A 21,947-nucleotide genomic window follows, 5' to 3' on the forward strand; every position below is an offset into this window, starting at 1 on the left:
GCTAAGTCTCTGCCTTTTTCCTTGTTTCCTCCCTAATACTATTGAATTGTTTCAGATACCCCCGTGGAGCATGGAGAGCGTCTGAAGACCCTGGATGTCTTTGTCAGCCCAGCCATCAGCAGTATGTAGGGGAAATATAAAGTTATTGCTCTCCTAGGCATATTCCCATGTTCATGACCCACTACAATGTACTCTTTACCACTGTTGGGCCCCCGTTCACATTGCAAATGCACATTAGATAGTTCCAATGTGGATCTGACATTTTAATTTGCAGCAGATATCTGAGGCAGAGCCTTGAGGTTCTCAAACTCTCATGCGGACTCGCAAGCAGGCAATAATTTGACTGCACTCTTGTCTATGTTCTCCCACTCCTGAGGGACTACTTCAGAACGTCCCATAGTCTTCAACTGTGTTCCCCAATAAGATTTTTGTGCTTGCCTTGATCAATGGGGGACACAGGGCCCACCCCAAAAGATCTTAAGAATTTCTGAAAACCACCTCCTTTGTGGAGTGATCTTTCCAGAGTTGCACATGTTGCAATTGTAATGTTTTACTGTTTAAAGGGGTTGTCCCGCGCCGAAACCGGGTTTTTTTTGTTTTTTTTTTTAACCCCCCCCCCGTTCGGCGCGAGACAACCCCGATGCAGGGGTTAAAAAAACAAACCGGAGAGTGCTTACCTGAATCCCGGCGGTCCGGCGTCTTCATACTCACCTGCTGAAGATGTCCGCCGGGGTCTGCTCCCTCCGTGGACCGCAGCTCTTCTATGCGGTCCATTGCCGATTCCAGCCTCCTGATTGGCTGGAATCGGCACGTGACGGGGCGGAGCTACACGGAGCCGGCATTCTGCACGAGCGGCCCCATTGAAGACAGCAGAAGACCCGGACTGCGCAAGCGCGGCTAATTTGGCCATCGGAGGGCGAAAATTAGTCGGCACCATGGAGACGAGGACGCTAGCAACGGAGCAGGTAAGTATAAAACTTTTGATAACTTCTGTATGGCTCATAATTAATGCACAATGTACATTACAAAGTGCATTAATATGGCCATACAGAAGTGTATAGACCCACTTGCTGCCGCGGGACAACCCCTTTAACTTCAACTTTTTCTCTATCCCACTAGTCGTACCGCTTGCATACAAACTGGTTAGCTTGGTGCCTGCAAGGGGTAGTATAGCTGGTAGGAGGAGCTAACTTTTTGACTTAGTGGCAGTAGCTATGCCCTTGGCCTTCAGCTGTGTCAATAGATGAGAGATTTTACGGCAAGTACAAAAATCTTATTAGAAATGTGTGTATATTTTACTTATTATCATGGCTGGAGAGAAAAAAGGAAAAGATAAATGCTGTTTTCTATTAACCATGTGCTGCCGTTTGTCTCTTCCCTTAGAGACTTCTTATATCGGTGGGATGCTGTTCTGTTTCGGTGTGTTCCTGTCCTTCTACATTTTTGCACTACTTATATACTGCTGGGAGCAGTGGAGGTAAGCAATGACTGTTAAGTGCTTGCTATAGATAAACCTTTCTATTGTAGACACAGGACACAAAAAACACTAGTACCTCTGCCCTGGGGCTCCAGGTGATCTTCATTGTTTGGCTCCATCCTTAGAGCCGAAGAAAACAAATACTGGAACCGCTGGATCCAGCACATGCCAGAACTGAACGTATTACATTGACTATAATGGGGTCCTTCTGGCTTTCAGGATTCTAACCAGTAATGTGACCAGGCAGTATAATGCAGCATGCTGTGCTATTTCATCTGTGCTGGAGGCTTCCACTGGAACCTCTGATGCAGATGTGAATATGCCTTTAGCTTTATAAAGGTCTCTATTTAAATAAAAACGTATATTGGTAACTGATATTCTTCTGCTCAGGTTTGCAGCACATCTGCCAGAGGATTAATCCTAATAGTTTCTATCTCTAGTTCTCTATCCTCCCACAATTCCTTGTAGTGCAGCTAAGTAACTATATCACCCTCTTGTTTTGGTAGAACATATATGAATGTACATCCTGATCCATAAGCAATCGCTACAGTTGTTTTCTTGCGCTACCTATTTTTGCAATGGTTTTTTTTTCATGGCAGCGCTAAAAATCTACCCAGAAGTTTTTTGTGTTTTTTTTTATGGACAGGGTTGCAGAAATTGCATTCACAACATGAGATGCTGATAGTTAAATTTGACGCATGTGAACATTCTCTTAGGCTGCGGTCACACAGGGCGGATTTGCCGTGGAAATCTCGCGGTTTTGCCGTGGGTTTTGGAGCGGCTTTGCTGCATGCTTTTCCATGCTTTTGAGAAATCTCATCCGCATGGCTGGCCAATCCTGGGATTGGCGGCCTCAGGCGGATTTGCCGCAGGGAAATTCTGCAGCAAATCCGCCGTGTGTGAACCCAGCCTTAATGTTCGTAGTCACTTATTTCTCTCTCCTGATTTGCTAATGGAACACCACAGTAATAGTGATCACACCTAACCCCCTACAACAGTCCTAATCTATTGGGGTCTCATATTTCATCATTCCTAAATTTTGTATTTATTTTAATTCTCTGAGCAGTTGAGCGACCAGCAGATGTCTGGAAGCAGTTTACTCCTCGTGTGTGTGTGTGTGTGTGTGTGTGTGTGTGTGTGTGTGTTATATGAAATCGGGCCTCAAGGTCTAGTTTTAACAGTGAGTGTATGTTAGTATGAAATATTTCCAACATGTCAGCTATGGATTGGAAAAGTGGTGGCGAGTTTGCAATTCCAGTTAATGGTCTCACTGAAAGCCATTTAGAGTAATTTTCCCTTAAAATGGTTTCTATAAACACCTAAGATAACCCATTACGTTTAAATAACACTTTTTCAGAGGCCTTTATGAAAAGCGTCTCATCGGTGACCTCATTAGTTGCAATAGACAGTTTTACCTTTGGATTTAGGTATTTGTGAATCTACATAACACATATGCTTTATGTATCTCCTTCAGAAAGAACAAGAAAGAAGCCGGGTTGCTCCATTCCGTAGGAACCCTGAATGATGAAACGGGTAATATATAGCCTCCCATTGCACGGAGGAAACTGACTGTAAGAGTGTGTGACGTTGGCGTGTGATAAATGATATTTATAGAATGAAGGAAAAAAAAAAATCTCACAATTTATTTTTTTCAAGTCTTAGCTAAAATTGTATTGCATTATATTCTAATGATGGCGATTTAGTTTAGGAGTTGTCTATATACAGTAAATGGATGTATGGTAAGGTCATGTATCCGAGTTTCATAACACCTGTCGGCTCTCCTGATATGTCCGTTTCCATATACTGTACTTAAATTCCATGGAAACAACAATGCTGGAGCAGCTTTTCTTACAAACTCTGCATTTTGCTGATCCTCTGTTATTCCTCCTGGAAATGTATTAATAAAGTGACAACTAGGTGTTACCATTTACCTTGAATAATGTGTGTATACTAACATTGTCGGACTATAAAAGAGACTTTTGTCAGCTACTTTGAGCCCTATAAGCTAAGCTTAAGGGATCAATGTAGCAGAAATGCGGATTCCATGGATGTAAGTTTTATGCTTCCCTTCCCTGCTCCCCCACCCTGGTGTCAACACTCAAACCTGCTGCTGAATGCATTGAGTAGACTACATGGGCTCGTGTTAAGTGATCTTCTCGTTATATGTGCACAAATGCGTAGTCTACTAAAAGTGATAAACGTCAGGTTTGACAGCAGACACCAGCTTACCTTCCGCTCTAACCTAAGGGGACAGAGCAGAAGGTAAGTATAAAACCTACATCCTCAGACTCAGTCGGTCAGCTGCTTTGAGCCCATGAGCTTACTTTATAGGGCTTAATGTAGCTGACTGCTTGCTTCCTTTTAAAAAGGAAACTTTCCAGGCCCCTTAAGCCTGTGGTCTGCAGGGTTTAATGACGCACATGCAGATTTCAGTGTGTTGTCACTTAAACTTAGAGACATGTGAAAAGTTTTAATCAGTGGCGGGTCCTGCAGCTGAGAACTGTGCTGATCGCTAGAACGAGGCTGCTGCAGCGTTCACCATAGCACTGCGCCCTCAGCTGTCTTGACTGCTTTTTCGGTTGCTCCAAGCAGCTTGAAGACAACCTAATAAAGAGATTATAGGAAGCTTTCTATACATCTCTGAGGCTGTCTTCAGCTGCCGAAAAATGGTGCAGACAGCCAAGGGAGCGCAGTACACAGGTCAGACTGCGGCAGCCTCGTTCTAGCCATCAGCACTGGTCTCAGCAACTAGAACGCCGCGGATGAAAATTATTTACGTGTCAAGTTATTTTAAAGTGCAGCTACTCTTTAAGAACACACCCTAGTGACAGGAGAAATGTCAACACCCATTTGTCTGTTTAGTCATACAATTCCAGGAGAAAACAAAGCAATAGCTCAATGCAGAGTTCTAAGAGGGGTTTTTCCAGAATTGTTTTATGAGGAACACAAGGATGTTAAATGCTGAAAAAGCACATTAGGAGAGGTGACAGGTCCTCGTGACTTGGTAATATCTTACTATATCTCCCTGTGTATCATGCCTTCACTGCATTGTTGTAGTACTTCTGCATATCAAAAGTATGTTAGTTTGTTGTACTATATAAGATAACACTGTTTTCTGCTTTTACTGTTTACCGTTTCCAGCATCTCTGCTCGGTAAGAGCTTTTGGGGGTCTCGGTAGTCTGTGGGTAGAACTGCATGCAGTGTACTATACCCTGGCACAGTCCTGTGCCAGCCAGATTACCAGTGTTCTGTTTATGGGTAACTTCTTATTTGTGTTAATAATTATTCACATCCTCCTTGGTTTTCTATTTTGATCCTCTTGAATGTTAAAAGCTATGGAAACCTTAGTGCGTGAAAACTCGGTACACATGTTATTTAAGAAGTTCCTACAGAAAAAAATGTTGTTCTGATCTAATTTTTGCATTGAGGTTTCCTACTCATGCTTTTAGAAAGCCTCATACTTGTTTTGCAGGCTTTCCTACATTCAAGTTTTCAGCCTGGGGCATCACAAGCTCGTCTCATTCTTCCCTCTCCTTTTTCAGAGGCTGTGTAGCATAACCACACCCATGCGATACTACACAGCTATTTCATCCTTTGAGTAGCTGCTTGTCTCGTTCCCCCTCATTGCTATTAAGAGCAGAAAATTCACTTGGAGTGAAATATAGCCCACTGTAATATTGGATTTCTCTGCTCTTTCTCCTCCTGATCTCCTCTATCGTCGCCCGACATTGTTTTAAAGCCCTCTGTAATAGCTCAGTGGAAAGGCAGTGAATGCACATTCACGACAGAGAAACCTGGTAGGGGAGGAGATGTCGGTTTATTCTGACTGACAAAATTTGTCAAGATTTCAGTCCATTAGTCTGCAGTGCCTTGGAAAGCAATAAAAGCCTAGAAATCAAGCAATTATGAATTTTTAATGAAAACCAATTACAAAAAGTCTTAATTTCCAAAAATATATTAACCCTTTCCAATCCACTGTCTGACCTCTGAAGACATTATGATTTAAGGCTGTACAGCTCCGATGTTGGAAGACATCCATCGGGGTTCTCTTACTGTATATTGCCAGCCTCTCTGCTGTCGGAGCCTATCCAACGTGTCACCTCATGCAGTACTGGTTTTAGCCATATAGCGCCGTTGTATAACGGCAGAAAAAGAGTAAGCCCCCTAGGAAAACCAGCAGACAAATTGAATTGGAAAGGGTTAAAAGTGCAAAGGTGTACATAGCTTTTAAGGACTTTTTACTCAGCCTGATTATCAGGCAAGAGTGTTTGCTTAAACGTTGAGTTGCCTGAACATTGCTCTATGCAAATATGCCTTTAATAAACAGATGAGCAAGTGTTCTTTCATTAGCTGATGGGGTCATTTATGCTGCAGAAAAATAAACATCATCTTGTGTTAACGGGAATGTGCAGCGAACATGGATGATGCTGAATTCATACTGACAACCATTCGTCCCCCATACAGTTGGCATCAGGCTGTGTAATGCCATTTAAAGTAGTTCCACTGTCATTGATTGGACTTTATTTCAAACCTATTGTTTTTTTCCCCTGTAAAGGGGCTCCTGGGTTGGATTTTAGCTAACTATGTAAATGTTTACTAACATCATAAACTAAAACCCTCTGACTTCCTGCATGGGTTCCTCATGGTTCATGTCAGTAGAATGAATTCTAACCCCGATACATAACACTGGTGACGGCTACGTTCTTTGTGTCCAGATAGACTGCATGCTGTAAATTCCCAATAGTCTGATCGGCTTGGGATTACTGAGCTGAGGGCTATTTGGGAATTATCAGAGGAACTTGTTACGTGTTCTGCTGCTGGACTCTTATCTACAGACTTAGAAATGCTACAAGGGAAAATATTAAAGTTTTAGATGTGGTTTTGTTAAAGGCGCTTTTTATCTTTAATTTGGCTTCTTTTTTTTTTTTTACAGTTTTCTTAGTTCTTGCTAGAAAATTGGACTAAAAATTGAATTTTTATTCCATTTTGTTACATTTATAGTATAGTTTATGTACTTTATAGCATTTCTTAGAATGTTGATAACAATCCAGTTATTCTACAGTATTGTGGTGTTTGCTTACCTTCAGCCCTTTTTGCTTTTTTTTTTTTTTTTTTTTTCCTCTTATTGCGATTTTTGTCTCTTTTCAGGGAAGTCTTCTATGGATCAGAGATACGATGGCTGTGGTTATGGCTCCATAGGTAAGTGGAACACATTGCTGAATGGTGTAAAATACACTTATCAACCTTAGCATTAAAGGGGTTTTCTTTGGTTTATTGGTTAACCCGTCCTTAGGATAGGTCTTCAGTAGTTCATCAGCAGTCCTCTGCTATTCAGGATCCATGCTGATTAACTGTCTGAAGGGGCTAAGTGTGTGCTCACGTGGGGTGGAAATGATGCCGTCCCACCCCCACCCCCATCCCATGTGAACCTGCTCTAAGGCTGCATCCATACTCTGTTGGATCTGCCTCAGAATCCTCATGTATCGCACAGATTTGATGAGGATTTTGCCCACTTAAGGCCCATTGAAATATTATTTTTGCGTGTAAAACGATTGAAGGTTTTAGTGATCATTTTGCATCAAGTGTTAATGGACACTAATGTCCATTAACACTTTTTCATCTTCAGTTGCATGTAAAAGGGCCTCCAGGAGCTGTTTGCAGAGCCCAGCTGCATTGTTCTCGTCAGGGCTGCCGGCAGCATACAATGTAATCTCCAACTCCCATGGGGAACACCTCATGCAGTCTGTTGAAAAATACTTTGACTCTCTGCGGATGAGCGATGGATTTTAAGTTCACCTTAAAATCATCATTCAGATGAAAAGTGGACGATGGTAGCGTTTACACGCAATGATTATCGCTCAGTTGCCGTGGTTTGAATGAATTTTGAGCAATAATCGTTGCGTGTAAATGGGCCTTTATTTTAGAAGTTAAAATCTTTAGCAGTATTATAATTGAAATGTGATTGATATTTATTATATGGTAATAATTACTACTCTGTAAAATTGCGTTCTTCAGTCTCAGATCTCTCCTCCACTCAAATAATAAAATTTGCATATAATCCTTTATGTTCCCATTCTTAATTTTCACATTGCTTTTTGGAATTTCTATAAATTCAATTCCTTAAAATATAACTTAAGGAGTTTTCCCATTACTTAAAATTGCTTCACAACCTCTGTCCTTCTGGTTGCTTCTGACAAGGCCATGTGGCTGCTGTAGGAACCTACAGAGCCTGTCACTGCTGTAGGCAATCATTGGCCATAGATCAACAGTGATCAGGCAGTAAAGCTTGTGACGCAGTTTTAATTCATGGGAAAACCCTTTAATGTTCATCAGAACTTAACTCTATTGCAGTTTGATTTTCTGTATGCTTTGTTTCAACAGAATAATTTTCTCCTTGAATCTGCCACAGATTTTGTCCAATATTTTGTTTATCTTCTTTTGCGCAGCAGAGAACAGCTCAGTTGCAAGTCCAGATGGTACAGAAAGCCTAATGTCATCAGCAGAGGCCACCTACAGTTACACAGGTAACATACAAGTGACTGATCATATAGAGACCATGTACAAGGGAATAATTTGCTCATCAGTGGAGGTCTCCCCACTAAGACCCTTACGAATCTTAAGAGGGATCTCATGTTCCCCATCCTTCTTACTGCACACTCCGCAGTGAGAAGACTAAATGGCGCACTGGTCGCACAAGCGTATAGCCGAGCGGCAAGCTCTCTGGTATTTCCTTCTGCCCCATTGTAATGAATGGAGCTGCAGCTGTGCAGGCTTCTTCCAGCACTCCATTTGTTTTGATGTCACTGCAGGAGGTTAAGTGACTCTGTAGTGAGAGGGAGACATGGGACCCCTATTTCCAGCATCAGTGGGGGTCTCAGTGTTGAGACCCCACCGATCAGCAATTTATTCCCTATCCTGTGATTCTGGTACAAATACTCTAACTATTTATGACTTTTCCTTAGGATCGGTCATCAATAGTTGATCGTCAGGGGTCTGCCACTTGGGATCGCCACCAGTCATGTGATCTATGGGCCAGCTGTCATTACAAACAGTGCTGAAAGCAGATGATGCTGTCTGTATTGCCGCAGCCTGGCTTGTTACTGCAGACACGGCTCGCATTAAATCCAATAGCAGCTGTTCCTGTAGTACTAAACCTAGCTGCTGCAATGTTAACAGCCATACTGGTTTCCAGTGCTGCCCACATTGATAGCAGCAGGAATTAGTTGAAAGCCGGGTAGTCCGAGTGGCGGACCCCCTGCCGATCCGCAATTGATGACATATCCTGAGAGCAGGTCATCAATAATTAAAGTCCTTCAAAACACCTTTAAAGCTTTGTGTCTTTGTACAGAAATGGTTATTAAAGGTTTATGTAAAGGTGTCGTCCAGAAAGTCACGCAAAGCAGACAATGGTATAAAATAAAAATAAAAGGTTGAATCTACTGCCTCTGTTCCTTCAGCGATGACCTGACATACTGCATGCCCCTGGCTGCAGTGGTCACATGCATTATGTGTGTGACATCGCTGAAGGGCTGCTGAGGACCACCTAAGTGGCTGCAGAGCTTTAGCAGGTAAGTGGTGGTGTTTTTAAATACAACTTCTTGCTCTTAAGCAATTTTTTAATGAAACCTGTCACTAGGTGACATGCACCTTGATTATAGCCGTTGGTCACTTGCTGGTTGTCCTCCAGTAAATTTCAGTAAATCATGCCTTATTTAGGTACAGCCCGAGCCAAGAGAGGATTTTTTGTATTCATGAGCAGTCGGCTCCCTCCACCCTCAAGTCTGTCTGACTTAGTTCTCCCTATGTATAGTAATAGTCAGAAAACTGTCAGTCAGCGCTGGGTTGGCAGGGGAGCCTGCGGCTTATAAATATCAAGGTAACCAGGCTGTGCGCACACATGATTGAGAGGGCTCCTTGCTAGGCTCACGCTGCAGCTAATAAAGTGTGAGGCATGGCAGAACTAACCTAGAGACAGATTGGCTTTAATTCTGAGGGGCTGCATTGCAATCCCTCTTGAGTAATAGTAGTTGTACATGCAGTTCAGTGTAATCTATCAGGATGAGCAATGTCAGATGACAAATGCTGCAGATGATTGCAACATCTGACAAAGGTTTCTCTGCTTTTATTTACCCCATCCAGCGCCTTATATTTTTTACTTTGTGAAAATCACTAAAATAAAGTAGTGTCCGGTCCAAATGACGTGTAACGCCCTAAGTTAGACTTTATTGCTGTAAAAAGTAACAAATCCTACAAAAGTCTAAGGCCGGCTTCACACAGGTGGAGTCCGTGATCAGAATCCTCACAAAGGATCCGTGACAAAACGTGGTAATTGAAAAGCATGTATTTTTCGATATTTCCTTCACACTTGCAAATATGAATTGCATATACCGGGAGCAGAGGATAATTTGCTGCATGCTCTATTTTGCCGTAGATGGCCTCCATTGAAGTCAATAGAAGCCTTCCGATTTGCGGCCCATACGTGGGTACCCACATCATCGCCTAGCAAATTGCGCGGGAAATACTAATTATTGAAGTAAAAAATAAAAACCGCTGGGCATGACTGCCTGCAAGCCTCCACGGTCATTTGCATTACAGATAATGCAGGTATGCGGCGTCACAGCTGCATTCTGCTACGGGATCCCGCATGCAAAAGCCGGCCTAACATTTTTGTGTGGGTTCCACACGGACTGCTTTCTTTGACTTAAATGGACAATTGACATTGCAGAAAGGTCGCAGGACCCGAGTCATCGCCTAGTCATGTCGTGGGGAAAAAAAACATTTTGAAAAAAAAAAAAACTTACTGCGCGTGTCCGACGGCTTGCTGGCCTGACCATCCGCAGTATAGAAAGACAGGAAATGACAGGTACATGTGACATCCGATACCGGTGCGGGATCCCGCATCCGTAATCCGAGCCGTTTGTGTGCAGGCGGCCTTACGAATGAATAAATTATGCGATTTGCTTCCTACATGTTTCACTGATAGAAGTGAAAGAATGGGGATTACTGACTATGGTCTCTAGGGAAATTCCAAACTCCCCACTACCAAGAATAGATTAGTCAGGTCTGTGCTGCTTTAAGTTTCAGGCTTAACATTGTATTAACCCATGAATGACAAGTGTGACCACCTTAATAGTTTGACAGATCCTTTCAGGCACCTTCTATTGTTTCCCTGGGTGCATTTGGCATACAGGACACATAATGGAATTGTTAGGATCTGCCTTTATTAGTGAGAGAGCTGCTCTGATCCTCTATCGTCCTACGTGACCTCCACTGTGTATAATGGAGTACTGTGTGTCTGCTGTGACTTCTGCCATCAATGCCTATGAGGCTGACTTTGGCTTTTATGGGACTGAATAAAGATTGTAACTCGTTTCATCTGCTGGAGCATCCAGCTATCCACAGTGCAGGCTGACTGGAGCTGAAATTGCCTCCATTAAGGGATTCGTAAGTATATGATCAGCCCCACTACGCCCTGTATGTCAGTTGCATCACTAGAAAACAATAGGTTTCCGGGAGTGGCCCTTTTACATAGACTATCTCTCACAGTAACCTTAAGGCCCATTTACACGCAACGATTGTCACTCAAAATTTATTCAGACAGACGAAAGTGAGTGATAATCGTTACGTGTAAATGTGTGATGCTGTTCGCTATTTGTACACTTGTCGTTTATCCTTCAGTTTCATCTTGCATAAAAATAGTTGTGCGCTATTTGCTTCCCTTAAATGACAATTGTTCTCTGAATGACCGGAGGGGAGGAGTGTTTGTATAACTTGTCAAACACAATGACTGCTTCTTTACTCAAGCCATAGGACAATAGTTTTTCTTCACCCTAATTAAAATCCTGCCGGCTACAAATTCCACATATAGGCACACCAGAGCAAACATATACAGTGTTTACTTCAGCTAATGAGGGAAGTGGAGAGGACTTCAAGCTATAATCGGTACCTTTTTTTAAATGTTCAACATTTTTAAAAATAAAATGGTTCATTTGTTCGGTCGTTGCGTGTAAAAGGGCCTTTACACTGGGGAATTAATTTGTTCACGTCTCTAATATAATCTTTATGATGTTTGTTTTGCTGGTTAACCGTCCCGTATGACAGGAGTATCGGCCTTGTAATTTGTCAGGTTTGTCTATTCCATGTAAGTAATGTCCACATCTGCCAGTCCTGTTTAAGCAGGGAGTATCTTGTTTGGGACGAAGGGGATCATCCAGATTCTCTTGGTATTAATGTATTAAAGATATTATGGGAAGAGTTTCTTCTTTGTGTTTCATCTAACAAACCATTTTTCATTTTTTAAGGTCTGCAGCAGTTCAAGCGCCGCTACCCATGTGCTATCCCGCGGCCTGTGAATTTACTATGCGGTATTACAGATGGATTACAGAAAACTTCTGTACCTAATAACATATTTTATCTCAATCTCTAAAAAGAATAAAATCCGAGGCAGTCAGAGTTTTGGGGTAGTTGGTGCTGGATATCAGGAGATTTGTAACTATATACACTGAATAGCCACTTGATTAGAGCTCTTTTACATGGAGTGAGCATTCAATTGATCACTGGATCATGTGATCTTGAATCATCATCATTAGATCTATCTACACTAAACAATTAGTTGGCTTATAATTCATTGTTTAGTTTATACAGGCATAAAAACCTGCTGATAATCCTCCTGTGTAAACAGGCAGTCATCCCTCTATGAACCTCTGCCTGTTTACTCTAAATGTAGACGGGCGGCCAGAAGAGATCTCCATTCAATGAGCGATGTATCACTGCTGTGTCAAAGTACAGGAACGATGACCAATGGGACAACTGTCAAGAGGTTAAGTCTCATGTAAAACGGCCCTTAGAAACTCCAATTCAGTAGTGTATTGGCCCTTCTTTGGCCTTCAGAACTGTAACAATGCAGGGCAGCAGAGATTCCATCAGGTGGTTAGATTGTTATGCAGGAATATTGCTCTATGTGGCCAAGGGAGTTGCTACTAATTACATGGAGGTACTGACAAGCTTTGAACCACTGACAGAAAGGGTTCAGCAATTTATGCTGCTTGGACCAAATTCTGACTTTCCCATCAGCGTGGTGCAATAGAAATCTGGATACATCTGACCAGGTGTGTTTTTTCTTTTTTTTTTTTTTAAACTGCTTAGTAATCCCAACTTTTTGTGTGCCCTTTGGCCCCTGGAACTGGTCGTCTGCTGTTAGAGCCCATCTGTGCTGAAGAACAAGGAGTTGTGCATTTAGACACATTAGTTGCAGCACCTGCATTGTATTCCCATGCAATGTGTTGACACCCCTATCTCCTTTCAGCAATAGGTAGTTTATGTGCACAGGACATTGGATGCTTTTCTTTGATCACACCATTCTCTGTATAGTCTCCACACTGTTGTAAGCGATAACTTCACAAAGCTGGCAGTGAAATCCTGCCCCTCCCGGCTAGTCTAGTACTGATGACCAGGTCTTGTTGGAAGTCTCTCGGGTTGCTTGCTTTTTTTCCATTTTAATGTGGATTTATATCCCTTATGGGAGTTGGATCCACATAAAATCCCAGTGAAAGGCCATACTGGCAGATACAAAGGTACATGGGCAGATATAAAGCAATTCCCAGCAGCATGCAGAACAGGGAAATTGCTATTTGGGTGTGCTTTCACAGTTGCAAATACTACTGAACAACCGTTCACTCACACCGTTACTATGTATTGGGAGGATTAGATGCTTACTATTACACTTGCACATAGATAAGGGCTTCTGCACCCTGCCGAGAGCAATAGTGAGCCGTGATTCACGGCCCAATATCGCCTTGGTAATCCTTCTGAAAACCACAAATGTGTGGGATGTTTTCACAACAGCCTCGCATCCCTGCGGGGGTTCCTGTTGTCCCAGCCGTGGCAGGAGATCGCAATGTTCTCCCACTGTTTTCAATGGGGCCGACTCCATTGAAAACATATGGAAACCCCTAGATGTGACAGCCTCGCGTCCCTGCAGGGTTGAAGAAATCCCCTGCTGCAGCTGCCACAGCCGCGGCAGAAGATCGCAATATCGTGAAAAGAAAGGACAAGCTGCAATTTTTTTCTCTCTCGCAGCATTGAAAATGAGAATGAAACCATTGAAAATCATTGGTTTTCACTCACTCTTGCATCACAAGAAAGTTGCGCAATTTTCTCACTATTGTAAAGGAGTCCTTGGGCATAAAAGAGCTGACAATCTCACAGATACATGTAGTGCATGATACAGCCTGTTAATGACACCCTTACTATTAGTGGGTGCAGGACAGCTTGCTGAACCTAAGTGGACTGCACAACATGCTGACACCCCAGGCTGCGCCAACATCTTAAAGACAGACTACTTCTGCAATAATAATAGATATGAGGTGTTTGGGGTAAAATATGCAAGTTTACAACTCTCTTCCAGGGTCCTCCATTCTCTTGCAAGTCTACACTATCATAACAAATCAATGAAAAGGAGTAAAATCTAGTTAAAATCGCCACAAAAGGCCACACTTGGAGTCTTTTTACAAATGTCCGGTGCACCCGACAGTCCCAGCGATAATCGCTCAGTGAATGGAAGTGGAGCGGACCAGGGAATATTCCAACCTGCCTAAATCCATTCACAATAAACAGGCAGTCCTTTATAGCTCCAACCGTGAAAGCACCAGCATATCTAATAGTGACCATTCAGTGTACATATGAGCATGGAAGGTGGAGTTGTACTTAACAAGGGGAAATCTAAGACTTGGATCCTTGTGGGTGAGAAGGGACTGCCTCTGCTTCTTATTAGAGATTGTCTGATCCTGCTGCATCGACCAGTAATCATTGCTGCATAATGGCATTATCTTTGTAAGCTAGTACCGGTAGAGGTTGAGCATTGCCACTAAATCCAGTACTGTGACTCCCAAACTGCGTCAGACGCTGGTCTTCATATACAATATGGGCAACACCGCTCTTTATTTGTACTAGTTTTATAAATCCTCCATGAGTGGCGAAGTGTCCATCACTACTGCACTTTATGGCCACATTGCTTAACATCCATGAACCGAATTTAGGCTGGCTGTCTTGTCTGCTGTTTCACCTTCCAGCAACCGATTTTTGCTATTGGTGAGCAATCGGTCTTACATCTGTAGCCGAGTGTAACTGTGAGGTTCCCAGCCGTGAGACACTTGTCACATCTATCAAAATTAGACTTAATTTATACTGTAATTTTTATTAATTGGTTGATTCATTTTAAGTTTTGCCATGTTACAAATTGACAATTAGATCTATTTGATGAATGTAAAAAATGTATAATGTGTTCTATTATGTATAGTTAATGACTTGATGCCACACTTGTACAGTGAACATAAGATGCCATATGCTAACGTATTGAGAAACAATAGCCATTGAATACGTGGTAATGGAATCATTGAGGTTTGAAAGGGTACTACACCTTTGTATCGATAAAACTCCAATAACAGACTGTGTGTTACTGTCCCACATCCATACATGAGGAACTATGGAAGTATCCACACCGCTTCCCTCACCTCCAAGATTGCATCCAATGTTAAAGGTGTATCCTCATCTTATATAATGATGGTATAGTGATAGGTGGGGCCTGACCTCTGGGTCCCCTACTGATCCTGAGAATGAAGAGGCCATAGTGCCGCTTTTTGTTTTTTGTTTTTCTTTCTAGGTACGGTTGGAAACCTTTAAGGGGACACAGTGTTGAAACTGCATTGCATGATTTATAGGGGGGTCCAAGAAGTTGAACTTTCACTGGTGTATAAATGTCATATCCTAGTGATATAAGTAAGGAATAGCCCTTTAAGGGGTTGTCCAACTTCTAAGATTGATTGAGCTATCCTTAAGATAGGTTAGCAATAGCTGATCGGTGGGGGTCTGCTGTCCAGGATCCCCTTTGGTTAGTTGTTTTCCAAGGCTTGTCTTCTAATGTACGGAGCTGGTTTGTTGCCAAAAGCAGACCACTCCATACATTGGGCACTTGCTTGGTGTGGTACTGCAGACTGAGTCTTATTCACTTCAACGGAAACGCCTCAGGCTGCTGCACAATGTACAGAGATTAGTACACAGCCCCAGCAATTGGCTGTTGATGACGCATCCTGGGAAGGTGTTAGAAGTAGGACAACCACCCCTTAATCTACTTTTTGATTATTTTCTGAGATCACTGTGATAAGTGCAGTTAGCAGACCTGTCCTCTGGGGCAGACAAACGTTTCCTCGTTGAGCTTCCCTTTCGTTACATGAAATGGGGAGGTGACCAGTGTTCCTTTTGTAGCAAAGGTTCTCTTACCCTTTTTAAAAGTGGAATTTTTATTTCCTGCAGACAAATCCCTTGAGAACTTGCCTCGTCCACGTTTGGAGTCTTTGAGCTCTGTTGAAGAAGATGATTATGATACGCTGACCGACATTGAGTCCGATAAGAATGTTATTAGGACAAAGGTAAACTAAAGAGGGCTGCAACATGGTACTTAGAATCTCACGTGGGGACATCAACAATGAGCGCTATATACAAAAAAGTGAAAGTGTTTCCTCTACCACGTGACCTGGCAGTCACGTGACCTCCGGGTCCCACTGTTACAGCAGAGCTGCAGGGTCCTAGTAGACACTAATCCGTTCTGTCAGTAGCTATTCTCACTACAGGGGGATGTTTCCCCTGTAACTCAGGCTTTTATGGATGCTGCGCCTGTGAATGCCCAAGCTACAGGGGGAAAGTGTCATTTTAATTTTTAAAAAATTACTTATTAAATTATTAAAACATTAAAAAAAGAAAAAACTTTTGAATGTCCCTCAGAGGTCATAAGGAACCTAATTGGTAAAAAAAAAAAGTTACAAAAATAAAATTAAAAATGTAAGAAAAAACAGCAAAAATAATTTTGGTAGCTAAAGAGAAAAAATAGGGCGGTAAAACCACCACATGGGTAAAATCCCTAAAAAGTATCTGGTCCTTAAGGTACAAAACAGTCTGGCCTTTAAGGGGTTAAAGGGGTTGTCCCGCGCCGAAACGGCTTTTTTTTTTATTCAATAGGCCCCCCGTTCGGCGCGAGACAAACACAAGGGATGGGTTAAAAAAAAAAAAAAAGTTTAGTACTTACCCGAATCCCTGCTCTGGGGCGACTTCTTACTTACCTTACCAAGATGGCCGCCAGGATCTTCACCCACGATGCACCGCGGGTCTTCTGTGCGGTCCATTGCCCATTCCAGCCTCCTGATTGGCTGGAATCGGCACACGTGACGGGGCAGAGCTACGCGATGACGCGAAGGAGGCGGAGCCAGAACGCCGCTCGTGCCGAGACCCAAGAGAAGGGAGAAGACCCTTCTCCGCATGCGCGTCTAATCGGGAGATTAGACGCTGAAATTAGACGGAGCCATGGAGACAGGGACGCCAGCATCGGAGCAGGTAAGTGAATAACTTCTGTATGGCTCATATTTAATGTATATTACAAAGTGCATTAATATGGCCATACAGAAGTGCTTACCCCCACTTGCTTTCTCGGGACAACCCCTTTAAGCATTTTGCTGTGTTTTCATAAAGCTGATACGACTTACCGCTCATAATTGTCTTGTATTTTTCAGAAATACTTATGTGTTGCTGACCTGGCAAGGAAAGACAAGCGTGTGATGAGAAAAAAGTACCAAATCTATTTCTGGTGAGGAATACCTAACCTACAGCACTGTGCAGATACAGCCCCTTCATGTGAACCTGTGTCACAGCAGATCTCTTTACCCTTCTCACAGTCTCGTTAGGGCCGGGCTCACACAAGCTGATTTGAATTGTGGATTCCGCAATCTGTGCCCACACTGACAATATACGGGCATTAAAAAGGAACTTGCGCCAGTTTGCTCTGATGTCCGGATTCCGTGAGCAGATTAAAAATCGCTGCATGTTCTATTTTAGCGCAGAGTCCACGCAGATGGCCTGCGTTGAAGCCAATGTAGAGTGTTCCGTCAGCCAAATGCTTTTAACTTTGCGTATGAGCGGCGGAAACACTCAGTATTTCATAGGAAAATGGATTAAAAATGCCGGCTGCAGGGGAGAGATCTTTCTTCCGCGTGGACGATATGCTGTGCATGGAGTACATGTGCGCCAAAAACTGATTGCATCCGCGATCATTCACAATTACTTTCCGCGATGTACGGCAGGTCTTCTGCTGCGCAATCCAACCCCTCTATGTGAGCCTGGTTTATGGGTATGTTCACACATAGCTAAAATGTAGTGGAAATTTCCACAGTATTAGGCCGCCTGCACACGGGCGGAAATCCCGCGGGATTTCCGCCGCTCAAAGCCTGCATAGGAGTGCATTACAATACGCACTCCTATGCAGACGCCCGCGGTTTGGCCGCGCGAAATCTCGCGCGGCAAACAAACCGCGGCATGTCCTATTTTTGTGCGGGGCTCGCAGAGCCTCGCACAGAAACGTCACTCACCCGGCTCCGGTCTGCGCATGCGCCGGCACATGAAAGAGCTGGGGCTGCCGGGCGCGGGCGAGTACGCGCTTGTCCCTGCAGGCGCTCGGGTCGGGTCCCGCGGCGAGAATTCTCGCCACCGGATCCGACACGCTCGTCTGCAGGCGGCCTTACCGCATGAAAATCCGCACCATTGTTGTGGTTTTTTTGACCAGGAATCTGCTGACAGTCCGCAGCTGATTTTTAGAAGCTACAGCGCTTTTTAAAGCATTTACTATCCCTCCTTGGCAAATTTGTTCAGGCAGACAAAGCCACCCATATCGCACAGTCCACAGTTGCCAGACCTAAATTTGAGGGCCAACTTGGCCTTCTAGCCTTTACGGCCTATTGCCACGCCTCTTGTCTAATTCGGGCAATTGATTGACATAGGCATAAGAAATTTAAACAATGCGTTTCCTCGTAGCAAGCACGCCTGTACCTTTTTGAAAGCACTGCTTTTGGATTCAGGATGAAAACCCCCATAGAAGCCAAAGCCCATCCCACAATTGGTCCTACACTGAAGGTGATCTCTTGGGTCTTCTCCAGACCTGCCATTTCCCCCAGTTCTTCCCCTCTTCTCCCCATTTTGCGGAATCTGGCCTTTCCAGCTAGTTTAAAAGGTGTGGCTTTCTACCCATGCGTCTCCTGCCATAAATACAGACCACAACATTTCCTCAAGGGAGGACTATAGCTGTCCGCAGATGCATTGGCAAGTATCGTTGAACTGGTTCCCCTGTCGCCTTGGCGTATTCTCCAGCTTTGACACTTACATCCTTCCACCATTCATTCGGTTTCATACGTACGAAGACACTTTTTGAGCAGCTCTGCAGTGATGACTCCTGTCATGGCTAATTGCTTGTATCCCCTCTGCAGGAACATCTCTACTATAGCTGTGTTCTACGCCTTGCCGGTCGTGCAGCTCGTTATAACTTACCAAACGGTGAGACAACACAGAAGCATGAACATTGTTTGGCCTTTCTTACATCCAGACCTAACACATTCTCTTGTATCTAGGTGGTGAATGTAACTGGGAATCAGGATATTTGCTATTATAACTTCTTGTGCGCTCATCCTCTTGGATCTTTGAGGTACATAAATCTAGCAGTAACTCGGCTGTGTGTTTGGGGGGGCTATTGCATATATTAGAATAGGGGAAGCACTGGAGACTTCTAGTAGGTGGTGATGTGGCAGCATCCTTCCCTCACTTATTTGCATAGCTTTTTCCCAAGAAGCATAGCATGGCCTATAAGGCTTTACATCCTCATGTTGGTCTCCACAAAGAGAGAGATTACTCCCTGACTCACATTGATGGCCTCTCACCTGGCCAAACAGAACCCTGCGGCTCAGTAATGAAGGGAAAAGAACCCTGAAACAGTTATGTGCACGGGTGTTCGGGCTTGGTTACATCCCTAGTTAAGTTGCAAGTCCTTTTAAAAGGTGAGATGTTGACTCACAGGGTAGCTGCCTTCCCATAGGTGCTGCTGTGGAGGCTTTTTCTAGCATTAATTTGCATATCTTTCTTCCAGGGAGCACTGGATGTCCCTTAAAGGCCCATTTGCACGGAGCGATGATCGCTTAAATGACAGTTTGAGTGATCACTTTGCTGCGGGTTTTGGAACGGATTGGCCGCATGCTTTTCCGTTGCAGCTTGCGCTCTCATAGCAGAGCGGCTGCAACGGAAGGAAAAAGAAAATTAGACATACGGCCGTGAAATCTGCGCCGGCTTTGGTGCGACTGTTTTGGCCGTCCCTTGTGGACGAGATTTTTGACAAATCTCGTCCACATGACTGGCTAATCCCGGGATTAGCGGCCTCAGGCGGATTTGCCGCAGTGAAATTCTGGATAGAATTTCCGCAGCAAATCCACCCTGTGTGAACCCAGCCTAAAAGTAGTATAGAACAAATTAACACTACATGCTGCACTGGGTTCTCTCCAGTGTTTTACAGAAATTGAAATAAACAGACCTCCTTATAGTCAGTTGGGTCCATTCGGATCTGTCAAAAGACAGATGCATTCAACCAGTGGGGACCGGTTTCCTTCTCCTATAATGGAGCAGGTAAACTGTATCCAAACCCCAATGTTAACGAGTCCTAAAACGGTATTCTCACTGATAATGTTGCCGCAATATCTGTTAGTTTTCATGTTCTGGAAAACCTCTATTAGCTTACCTGTAGGATAGGCCATCAATATCAGATCAATGGCAGTCCAACTCTCAAGACCCTGCCAATTGGGTAATTGAAGGTGGCTGTGGCATTTGATCAGTCATGAACTCTTCATTATTTACCAGCCAGAAAGCTGTGCATTTTGTAGCCGCTGTGCCTGGCTTCTTCAAATGGTTGGGACTGAGGTGTAGTACCAGGCACGGCCACTACAAAATGTGTGGTGCGCTGCCTGGTGAGCAATATAGGCCACAGCACTCAATGAAGACACATGGCCTCTTCAATCAGCTGGTGGGCAGGGGTGCCAGGAATCTACCCCTTATCAAATCTGATTTTGATGGCTAACCCAGAGGATAGGCAATTAGTCCATTAATGTGCGGTATATGTATATTTTATGGGTTGTTTTTTTTATTTCTCCAGTGCTTTTAACAACATTCTCAGCAACCTAGGCTACATTATGTTGGGGCTGCTTTTCCTCATCATTGTACTGCACAGAGAACTTAATCACAACCGCTGCCGCTTTTACACTAAGGGGCAGCTGGAGGTAAGGGCACCCTAAATATACACATTTGTGCATTTATATATAAAGAAACCATTCCAAACTGCATGCCTACTGCAAACATTTAGGCCTCATGTCCACGGGCAAATTAACAATTTAAATCCGCAGCCGTTTTCCTGCACGCGGATCCGCGCCCCATAGGGATGCATTAGTTAAATACCTGCGGATGTCATTTTTCCCTGCAGTCGCGGGTCCCACGTGCAGAAAAAAATCCGGACATGCTCCATTTAGGTGCGGGTCTCTCGCGGGGACGGCTCCTGCAGGCTTCTATGGAAGCCGTCTGGATCCGCAGGAGACCCGCGCCTGAATTAAACTCACCTGCTCCGGGCGATGCAGGTCTTCCTTCCTTCGCGGCCGGAAACTTCTTTCTTCGGCCCGGCGCATGTGCGCGGCATGCAACCGGCGTGCTGAGCACATCTGCCGGGCTGAAGAAAGAAGATCCGGCCGCGAAGAAAGGAAGACACGCACGGCCCACAGCAGGTGAGTTTATTCTTATTTTCAGCCCTCATGTCCGCGGGGCAGGAGGGACCAGCTCCGGATTCTCCATGGAGAATTCGTAGCGGGCCTGATTTTTCCCGTGGACATGAGGTCTTAGAGCTCTTGGGAAGCCAAGTGTGGTCTGCAGAGGACTCTGTATTCTTTGTTGCACCTGCTTTTGCTATATGTTGTAGATATTTGTAGTTTAATCAGGCCTGTTGCCTATATCTATACACTCACATATATTCTCTATTATTGTGTATGCACCCAGGAATGTGGGATCCCCAAACACTTTGGTTTGTTCTATGCCATGGGCACAGCTCTGATGATGGAGGGTCTGCTCAGCGCATGTTACCACGTGTGTCCGAATTACACCAACTTCCAGTTTGGTTAGTACTTGCTCCTTGCCACCTCGTTTTATTTTGCATAAACTTCTTGGCACTCACCTACTCATGTCCCCATGTTTTTTATAGACACTTCCTTCATGTATATGATTGCTGGACTCTGCATGTTGAAGTTGTATCAGAAGAGGCACCCGGATATTAATGCCAGCGCTTACAGTGCCTACGCTTGCCTAGCCATTGTCATATTTTTCTCCGTCCTTGGTGTAGTAAGTGAATTATATATATACTTGTTTTTTTGTTGCCTATATAGAATTTGTTTTGCATGAAGACCCACCACAGCACATGTATATGTCTAGCCATTGTCATAAAAATTATATACAGCGCCCTCCCCAGACATACAACATTCAGCCATAGCATTAAAATCACTGACAGATGACGTGAATAACATTGAGGTGACTATGAGATCTTTCATGGGTGGGATAGACTGGGCTGTAAGTGAC

At 43.8% G+C, this 21,947-nt stretch overlaps 1 protein-coding gene across 5 annotated transcripts in view; it reads left to right on the forward strand.

Moving 5' to 3' along the window:
• Positions 1 to 21,947, forward strand: part of SIDT2 (SID1 transmembrane family member 2) — a 61,307-nt gene that overhangs the window by 30,631 nt on the left and 8,729 nt on the right. For 2 of the 5 annotated variants that reach the window (XM_066606999.1, XM_066607000.1), the window contains 13 exons: positions 56 to 121; positions 1,384 to 1,477; positions 2,952 to 3,010; positions 4,619 to 4,630; positions 6,627 to 6,677; positions 7,925 to 8,002; positions 15,789 to 15,904; positions 17,039 to 17,112; positions 18,782 to 18,848; positions 18,923 to 18,996; positions 20,488 to 20,611; positions 21,375 to 21,492; positions 21,577 to 21,713. In XM_066606999.1, coding sequence (XP_066463096.1) covers positions 56 to 121; positions 1,384 to 1,477; positions 2,952 to 3,010; positions 4,619 to 4,630; positions 6,627 to 6,677; positions 7,925 to 8,002; positions 15,789 to 15,904; positions 17,039 to 17,112; positions 18,782 to 18,848; positions 18,923 to 18,996; positions 20,488 to 20,611; positions 21,375 to 21,492; positions 21,577 to 21,713 — 1,070 coding nt within the window. The remainder of the gene's footprint in view (positions 1 to 55; positions 122 to 1,383; positions 1,478 to 2,951; positions 3,011 to 4,618; positions 4,631 to 6,626; positions 6,678 to 7,924; positions 8,003 to 15,788; positions 15,905 to 17,038; positions 17,113 to 18,781; positions 18,849 to 18,922; positions 18,997 to 20,487; positions 20,612 to 21,374; positions 21,493 to 21,576; positions 21,714 to 21,947) is intronic. The other 3 variants (XM_066607001.1, XM_066607003.1, XM_066607004.1) reach the window with 3 other exon arrangements.

This window comes from Eleutherodactylus coqui, chromosome 6 (genome assembly GCF_035609145.1).
Source record: "Eleutherodactylus coqui strain aEleCoq1 chromosome 6, aEleCoq1.hap1, whole genome shotgun sequence".
Classification (NCBI taxonomy): Eukaryota; Metazoa; Chordata; class Amphibia; order Anura; family Eleutherodactylidae; genus Eleutherodactylus; species Eleutherodactylus coqui.